Source organism: Rhagoletis pomonella, unplaced genomic scaffold (genome assembly GCF_013731165.1).
Source record: "Rhagoletis pomonella isolate Grant_MI unplaced genomic scaffold, Rhpom_1.0 Rhpom_scaffold_00005, whole genome shotgun sequence".
NCBI classification, from domain to species: domain Eukaryota; kingdom Metazoa; phylum Arthropoda; class Insecta; order Diptera; family Tephritidae; genus Rhagoletis; species Rhagoletis pomonella.
In genome coordinates this window covers 67623011-67632926 of record NW_023458559.1, presented here as the reverse complement: position 1 = coordinate 67632926, position 9916 = coordinate 67623011, and the positions used below count along the sequence as shown (strand labels likewise).

The 9916-nt window shown below is 35.1% G+C and overlaps 1 protein-coding gene across 1 annotated transcript; it reads left to right on the top strand.

Annotated features, from left to right (window-relative positions):
• Nucleotides 1-403: 403 nt before the first annotated feature.
• LOC118739950 (prestin) lies at nucleotides 404-4492 on the top strand (the record flags this gene model as incomplete). Its single annotated transcript, XM_036471449.1, is given in 5 exon segments — nucleotides 404-849; nucleotides 962-1559; nucleotides 2109-2852; nucleotides 2909-3057; nucleotides 3705-4492. Coding segments are annotated over 5 exon segments (2496 nt in total), but the record flags the coding sequence as incomplete, so codon positions are not given.
• Nucleotides 4493-9916: the final 5424 nt, after the last annotated feature.

Genomic DNA, 9916 nt, shown 5'->3' with positions numbered 1-9916 from the left:
TAACAGCCTCCACAAAGTTAAATATCTTATCTCTGTCCTCGTCACACTAATCCCCTGTCGAACTAAATGTATAGACATATGTATGTACATTATAAAGATAGCAAGTGACCATAAATTTTTACGATCCCTTCACCTGCCAATTAATCAAAATATTTGAACTCACGTCTTCTAGACATTTATTATTATATTATTATCAGCTGTAAACACATATCTGATTAGTTTGCTATGTGCCGACATACTTATTTTAATATATACAATAATTTATACTCGTATGCATACATACATACGTACATACATAATAAACCGCTTTAATCTTACTCCCACAAAGACAACACACAAGCACAACTCCAGCTTAATCTGAATTAATGTTCATTGTTTCTTCTTATTCCATCTTATCATCCATTAGAAGCCGATTAATTTTAAAAACGTTCGCAAATTTGCACTCGAACGCTTCAAACGCAGACGCGATCCACACGGCAACGCAACCAGACCACATACATTGCAATCTGAAAGGGAAAGAGTTGTAGCTGGTAGCATTTATGGTGGCATCGGCGGCGGAGCAGGTACTTCGTCTGTTACGTCATTGAGCTCTGGCAGCTATAACGTAAAGCGTTCAGTGTCTGTGGAAACACTCGAATTACCAACGGTAGTAAAAGTTTCAAAGTCAACTGGCACAAAGCCAAAACGTCCAAAGCGTTTGCGTACGCCACCACTATCATCGATCACACCACGCACGAGCTTACGTCACAATCAGTATAAACAACGACTGCAACATCATCAATACACCGATGTGGTTGTGGATGCGAGCGTATTAAACGGTATGATGGCACAACAGAATGGTGATAATGAGTAAGTTATAGAGCAAAAAAAAAAAGAAATTAATAAAAAATACATTCACCTTACCAAAACCCACTCACTCTATTCCTCTCTCTCTCTCTCACCTCATCGATATCTTCTTTAGAACTAAACCTCTGACACAGGCCTACCTCACGGAAAAGCCAAAAGTACAACCAAAATATGATGTTCATCGCGATGTATTATCCCACGAGGTGGTCATCAAGCAGACCGGTTATGGCGCACGCGACAAAAGTATCCCATCGGGTATGCGCCGTTCATGGGAGAATTGGTCCTTTCTCTCGCTGTTCGCTGGCATAGTGCCAATCGTGCAATGGCTGCCGCGTTACTCATTGCGTCGTGACATGATGGGCGATCTTGTAGCTGGCGTCACAGTGGCCATTATGAATATACCACATGGCATGGCCTATGGTATACTTGCTGGTGTGACACCTGGTTGCGGGTTGGCGTTAGCCATATTCCCGGTACTAGTGTACATGATATTGGGTACCTCGAGACACATATCGATTGGAACTTTTGCGGTGATATCTATGATGACTTTGAAAGTGGTGCAAACATACGCAACGGAGGACCATGTGATATTGGCACCAGCAATGGTGCGGAATGGCACAGCGGCGGAGGCGACGGAAGTTGTAAAGGTAGCGGAGATAATAACACCAATAGAGGTGGCAACAGCGTTGGCGTTTTGTACAGGACTTTTGCATGTAAGTGAATAGTGGATAGTATGTATTTAAGGCAACTTTTGAGACTCTTAAGAATATTAGATCTGTTTAAAAAGTTGAACTATAATTTTATATACATAAATATGTATGTATATATGGAAAAAGTGGGAGGAAATTTGTGCTTTTAAGCTGCAAGTTGAAATATTTTTGGCGCTCAGTAAATTACGTTCCACAAAATAGTTTCTATATATGTGAATAGGATACATAAGGAGGTAACTTAAGTGGTTAAGATAAATAGATACAAGTGTGGAATGTATTTATAAATTTACTGTTGCTTTAGCAAATAACTCACACTAGTACTTTTGAAAGCGATGAAAAGCGCGTAAAGTAGCTCAACGAAACACAAGTGGAAAGTAATTTAAATCTGCTTTAAGTAAAGAAAATGTTTTGTTTTGGTTGTAAATTGGTTCAAATTGTAAATTAATAGTTTCCATCGGTTCCATTTTTACACAAAATCTGTTTATAAATATTTGGCCATATCATCTCACTTCTACTATAGTTAACTTCAATTTATCCCTCTCTTTCACACAGCTTGGCATGGGCTTCTTTCGCCTCGGCACATTGGCTGCGCTGCTTAGTGATCCACTGGTTAATGGCTTCACCACCGGCGCTGCTGTGCATGTCATTGTCAGTCAACTAAAGGATGTGCTCGGCGTGCACATACAACGCTACAAGGGTGCCTTCAAAATTGTCTACACCGTCTTCGATCTCTTCAAATCCATACCAAAAACGAATATTATAGCGCTTTCTATTTGCATATGCATTATAATCTTTATGACGATCTGCAATGAGTTCCTCAAACCTTGTCTACGCAAGCGTTGTCGCTTCCCCTTCCCCGGCGAACTAATTTCAGTCATTGGTGGCACTTTGGTGTCACGCCTACTCGATGTGCATGGCAATTATGGTGTGACATTAGTCGGTGATATCCCAAAGGGTTTACCAATGCCCGAACTGCCGCGCTTGGATTTAATACCTATGGTAGCGGTGGATTCAATAGCGATTGCAATTGTTAGTTTCTCGGTGGTTATGTCCATGGGATTGACATTCGCGAAGAAACATTCATATGAGGTGCGTGCCAATCAGGAGCTCTTCGCTTTGGGCATGGCCAATTGTATATCAAGTTGTTTCTCCTGCTATCCATTGGCATGCTCGCTCTCGCGTTCTGTGATACAAGAACAGACAGGTGGTGTGACGCAGCTGGCGTCACTCGTATCTGCGATATTGATTATAATGACATTGCTGTGGATGGGTCCATTCTTTAGCACACTGCCGCGGGTGAGTTATTAGTAAAATATGTAGGAAAATAATTTTTGTTTCATTGTCTGTTTTAGTGCGTGCTGGCTGGCGTGATTATTGTTGCCTTAAAACCGATGTTTATGCAAGCAAAAGAGCTGAAAAACTACTCCAAACAGGGTAAATTGGAGCTTCTTACATGGATTGCGACCTTTGTGTCGGTGGTGTTGATTGACATTGACTATGGGTGAGTATCGGAGAGTTCAATATTAAAAAATGTCATGAGATTTGAGAAACTTGATACTAAGTGCAATATTTAAAATTAATTCAACAAAGTTTCATAAAAATTGTCAGCCTTTTCATTAAATTTATTAGAGATTTTGAGCATGCAGTTTTGTGGAATATAAAACATTTTTTTTAAGAAAATAAAAAATTTTGAGTATAGAATTTAGACAATGAAATTGAAATAAAACGTAAATTTTTTTATCTATAAGTTCTAATTTATGGAAAAATCTTGAAATACTTTTTTATATCTTTCAATTCCCTTCAAAAAATATATATCGCTCATTCCGATACGTTGACTGAAACCCAGTTAAAAATTTCAAAATCAAAAATTTGTTTTTTGTGCTATTTATGTATGTATATAAAAAATAGAAACACGCGATGAGCGACCTCTAAATCTTAACAGAAAGGGCTGCGCTCTTTTGAGAGGCTTGTTTTTACCTGCCCCGAAAATATTTCATAAGGGATTTTGAAAACGGTGGTATTTTTTTTTAACCAGTCTAGTGCCCCCAATGGCTCCCCAGTATTTCCTGCTTTCTGAGTATACCCTATACATACACATATACATACATAAACATAAATTCACTAAAATTTCTCTCATTATCTTCACAGCCTCCTTATCGGCGTTGTCATCTCATTGTTGGCGCTCTACATCAAAGGACTCAAACCCTACTGTTGCCTGTTGGGCGTAATACCCGAAGCAGCAGCCGTCTATGTCGATCTCAATCATCATCGCAATGCAGCCGAGGTGCCTGAAACGAAAATCTTCCGTTATGTTGGTTCACTAAATTTTGCCAGCAATATGTACTTCCGGCATTCGCTTTACAATGCCATTGGCATGGATACGCAGAAGCTGCAACGTAATAAAAATGCTGTGAAAGCGAATGGCACAACCACCACTGAGAATAGTGAAGCGGGACCATTGAATAGTTTTCGATTTATTGTGCTGGATTTCTCTATGTTGGGACATGTGGATGTGGCTGGTTGTAAAGCGATAACAGATATAATGAAAGAGCTGAAAGTGTTGGGTGTACGCATGTACATAGCCAGTCCGGCAGATCGTGTCTACGATACCCTAGTACATAGTATGGCGTTAGGTGAAGGGCCATTCGAAATTTTTCCAACACTACACGATGCAGTGGAATATGCCAACGCTTGTCGGGTGGCGTGAGGTAGGTTTAAGGGGGGGAGGGGGTGGTTATTTGAAAACAAAAAACTTTTGAGCTGCGGCGATTAGTGAACGCACTGTGAAGAAAACTCCAACAAGCTATGTATATACATACATGTTTTGTTGTTAGGTAAAGTTGCATAAAGAAAACTAAAAATTTAGTTATAGTTTATTTAGGAAGCTTTAACAATGAGGGAGTGTTCAAGTTACAAAAACAAAAAAAAAATTAAATAAGAACCATAAAACTAACGTGCTAAAGCGCGTGCTTATAGTAAAATGTTTAAAAATAATAATTTGTAAAAATATAAACATTTGTTAGTGTTATTTCATATTTTTTTTTGGTTCTAACCGAAATCGGTACCACCTAATACATACATATTAATATGTATGTATATACAACGACGTTAACTAAATATAAAAAAAAAACTTTATATTTATGTATACGCAATGATATGAAAATTAGGTGTATATCAAGGGCTTATATTCAATGCCCTCTATCTGCATTTTTAACAAAAACTACTTTGTGATGTTAGAACCCATCTGGTCAGTAGTGTTAATTCTGACTTTGCAATTTAATAGTAAATTATTCTGTCAAGCGTTATACAATGTCAATATTAATATCACCGATGACAGTTAAGTCTTTGGTGGATTTTTATATCAGAATCTAATTTTTGTAAACTTTGCAGATAGAGGGTATTGAATATAAACCCTCGATATAAATGTGTTTGCTAGTAGCATAAGCCAAAGCGAAAGATAAAATAATTATGTACATATCGTCGTCTGGGTAAAAGATTGTCGTATGTTAATTTCGGCAGGTTGTGGGAAATCGCGATTGAAGTTTGGAATGCAATTTCTCATAAACGCGAAGATAGATTTTCTCTAAAGTCTCTGAAAATGTTACTAGTTTACAAACTTATTAAATTATTTAATTTTTAATGTTTATTGTTAATTAGTTTTGAGTTTATGAAGGATTTTCTTTAGTAAAATTTTGTCGTAAGCGTCATTTGTCCACAATTTAACAGCCACTTTGTACGAAATACGACAAAATGTGATCAAAATTTCTACTAAATTAACGACACTTTTTACTCAATATCTCGGAAACTAAAGGAGATATCCAAAAATGGAGAACGCCATTTTTAAGATATTTATTAGTTTAATATGACTGCACCACTAGCTAAATTTTTACTAAATTTTCGAATTTTTTTTAGTAAATATCTCGGAAACTAAAGGAGACATCTAAAAACTGATAACACCAATCGAAAGACCTTATCTCAAAATATATAACTGCATCTAGAACTAAAAATCGTCAATATTGCGCTTACGACAATCTTTTACTCAGGCGACGCACAGTGGGGTAATCGACCTAGAAAGTGGAGATCAATTCACGTATGTACATTTAATTTAAAATATTTTGATGTATATGTATATCTTGCACCAAACAAAGTAAAGAAAGGACAAATCCGAAAATAATTTAGTGTGGATTTTGTTTATGTAGGTTTTATGGCGTTGCCAAATAGCGAGAAAAGTTAAAATTTAGTTGTTACTCCCATAAATAATTTTTATACCCGAGCGCACTTGTGCACAAGGGTATTATAACTTTGTTCACATAACGGTTGTTTGTAACAGGCAAAACGAATCGAGATAGATATAGACAAATGTATACATAAATGATCAGAATGAAAAGAGAAATCGATTAGGCGGTGACTGTCTGTCCGTCCGTCCGTCTGTGCACACAGTAACTCGAGTAAAAATTGAGATATCTTAACGAAACTTCGTACATGCACTTCTATTGCGCGTGGGACGGATGGTATTGAAAATGGGCGAAATCGGACAATAACCACGCCTACCTCCCATATAACGGTAATTTTCAGAAATACGAAAACTGCGATATTTTAGTAACTACCGAAGATAATTCACTCAAAATTGATATTTACAATAATTTTTAGACGAGAAATAAGAATATTAAAAATTTTTGAAAAATGGGCGTAGCAACGCCCATTTATAGTTACATGTGTATATTTTGGAAACCGCTGCACCAATTTCTTCCAAACTTGGTACAGTTGTTAGTATTGCTACAGCATACCAAATGGCCGAAAATTTTTAAAATCGGACAATAACCACGCCCACATCCCATATAACGGTAATTTCGGGAAATACGAAATCCTCGATAAATCAGTAAATATTAAAGCTAATTTATTCAAAATTGACGGTTGCAACAATTCTCTATCAGGAAATACGCTTATGATAAAATTTTGGAAAATGGGCGTGGCACCGCCCACTTATGATCACATTTATGTATATCGGTAACCGTTCTACCGATTTGTACCAAACTCGGTGTGGTTATTGTGCTTGCCACATATAAGCAAATCGTTGAAAATTATTGAAATAATGGCCGCTTCTCATATAACGGTAAATTTCAGAAATGCTTGAAACTTCAATATTTCGAAATTGAAGGACGCTAATTTACTCAAAATTGATACACCCCGGCTTACCATCTAGCGGTAGCTTTCGGAAAGGTGGAAAACATATATTTAATACTTGCGCCGGGTATTTAATGTTCGGCTCCGCCCGAACTTAGACTTTCTTACTTGTTATTATTAATGATAATTTGTTAAAATCCATCCTTATATATGACAATCCAATCTTTTATATGACAATGAATATGAATTGTAAAAATTTTTTCTTCAACATTTATCTGCATGTTTTTGTTAAGCCTAGAAAGTACTTTAGAATATATGTATAACCCTTAATAAAAATAATCATGATATTCGCTTGCGTCATTGTAATCACTATCAACATCTTCATCATCGCTATAAGGCTGCTTGATCCCACCTACTTCTCAACTATATGTCTACGTATGTATATAGCCTAAAACCCCTTATTTTTATGCTTACGATAAAAAATAAAATAAAATTCTTAGAACCATAGTAAAAGAAAACTAAAGTCACCTTGTATTGCCTAAATACCTGAACAAGAAGATTACATTGCCTTTTTTGATATATCTTTAAAGAAAACTAAGATATAGCTTGGAAATTTGAAATATTAAATCACGTTTTTCACTTTGCGCATACTTAAAGGAAAAAGTGACGACTTTAAAAGTATTTTGCAAGAAAACGGTAAATTTTTGAGCAAATATTTGATTACAAGTGATGTAGAATTGTATCTACTTTCATTTGTATTTTGAAATTCATTTTTTGAATTAAGGCGCCATATCGACATCAATTACCCCACTGTAAGACGGTATGTATGTATGTACATATGTATGCATTATCGGGCATGCATTAACAAGTGTATAATTATGCAAGTTTCTACAGTATATTAACCCAAGTGCTGCTGGGAACACGCGTCAGACACATTGCCACACTACCTACGTAAAATGCACTTTAGACAATACTTAAAAGCACTGATAAGTATTTTGCGAGAATAAAATGTAAGCAAAAATTTGTACCCATACACTGTCTGGGTCTTAGTAATTGATAAAAAGTATGTTAATCGGCAATGTAATCAAAATGTTACATCATCCAATACATACATACTAGGTATGAATATACACTAGGGTGGTCCAAAAATAGTAAAGTCGGAATTGTAATGCTCTCACCCCCTAGGATTGTTCTATATCGAAAAAAGTATGCCCTTATTTTTATGGTTGCGATGAAAAAATGGTTAAATAAACAATTGGGAATTATTATTGGGAGTTTCCTGCAGATAAACAGAAATTTCCGATAGAAAAATATTTATTTTTAAGAATTCTATACCATTTCTACGAAAACTTGTTTTCCCCCCATATAAAATAGTACATGGAAAACTTTGGGCGCTTTGAGTGACCTCTAAATATTTTTTGATTTCAAAATAAAAAATAGGGGTATATTTTTTTGGTATAGAACAATCCTAGGGGGTGATAGCATACAAATTCCGACTTTAATTTTTCACGTGCATTTTGGACCACCCTGATATACACAAATGTAGGAAAATTCATTTATCAACAGATTCATTTGTATAGTCATTCACATGCAAGAACATAACTAATTGATACGAGCACACTATGGGATCGATAAATCTTACAGCTGCTTGTAGTGATAACAAAACAAGAGTATAAAAATATGTTTATTAAAGTACCTATAAATGAAATGGAAGTGCGTCATAGAAATCTTCGAAAAAGTTATCATTTGACGCAAATTGTAGAAAGGAATTGCAAGGCAATTGATTATACATAACTGGTTTATAATAAATCAATTTTTCGTTGAATTAAATTCTAATATTCATTTTTCATAATGTAAAAAAAAAAATAATTAATTATAGTAATAACATTGATATAGAAATGCACGCAAACTGAAGAAAAAAACATGTTCCACATAAAATCCACTAAATTCCACGCATTTATTTCAATGAATGACATCATATTTGAATGCGCTTTACGCTCTGTTACAAATTTTTTTATATGTGGCATAATTTTCAGGGCCTCTATATTCGACATATGTATTTTATAACGTTAACACTCTGTTTAAGGGCGCTTTAGTGCTTGAAAGGATAAATTGTCACAAGGTTTACATACATTCCACATAAGTTCCACACAAGTTCCACACCAAATTTTAAATATTTGGCTTATGTATATGGTATTACGTGTTTGTAAGAGCTATTTTCTTATTTTACATACATATGTTTATATTTTTTTCACGTGAACATTTAATTTTTAAGCCACTTGAATGCCTTTAAGCACAAAATATCACAAGTTCGGCCTACGATCCACATAAGCTCAACACATAATTTTTAATTCTTGGCTGATATTAATGACCTTACGCGTTTGACTTAGTATTATAATTTCTCAAGTTTACTAAGTTTAGTCACGCCATCCGATATGCCAAATCCGACACATCAGAGCAAGCTAAACATAATTTTATAATTGGCAATATTTTACGTACATCCAACATTTTGGCTGGCTGATTTGCAAATTCCCAAACAATTTATTCAGGTATTTAATATTTTTTGAGTTTTCAATATTTTTGATTTGTTTTCAAAACTTTTAAACACATTTACATTTGCAGCAATAAGTTGAGATTGAAAACAAGTTTTTATTTGTTGTTTTTTTTTTTAAGAAACTACATAAATTCATCAAACTCAATATTTTCGCCACTTGAATTAAATGAAAAAGTTGATGCTCCGTCCGACCGATTCCAACCGAGAAAACTAACTTCATATGAAAGTCTTAGATTTGTTCACAGCATCCCAAAATAAAAGCTACTGTATGTTTTATAAGTAATACTTAGGCAAACATGTGTATCTACAATAATAAGTTTCATAACAGATAATTTGGATTATAACTGTGATTTGTGGCTCTAACGTGTACATGCGGCATTGAAAATTTAAAGTATAGTTATCTTTTTTCTAGCGTAGAAATGACATAAATCACCTTTTCTTTATTTGCTCAGCTATATTTGGCGTTTGTTTTGGTTTAAGCATGGGGCATTAGTACACGCATACATATGTATGTATATACCCATGTCCATGCCTTCACAGCTTTGCGACAGGACTTTGATATATTGTTCGCGCTATATACAAACATATGTATGTATGTATGTGCTTTTAATTGGAAAGTGGGATCCTATAGCTATCTCACCACTGTTACAGAAGAACGAAGCTCTCAGCGTAGTAAGTACTA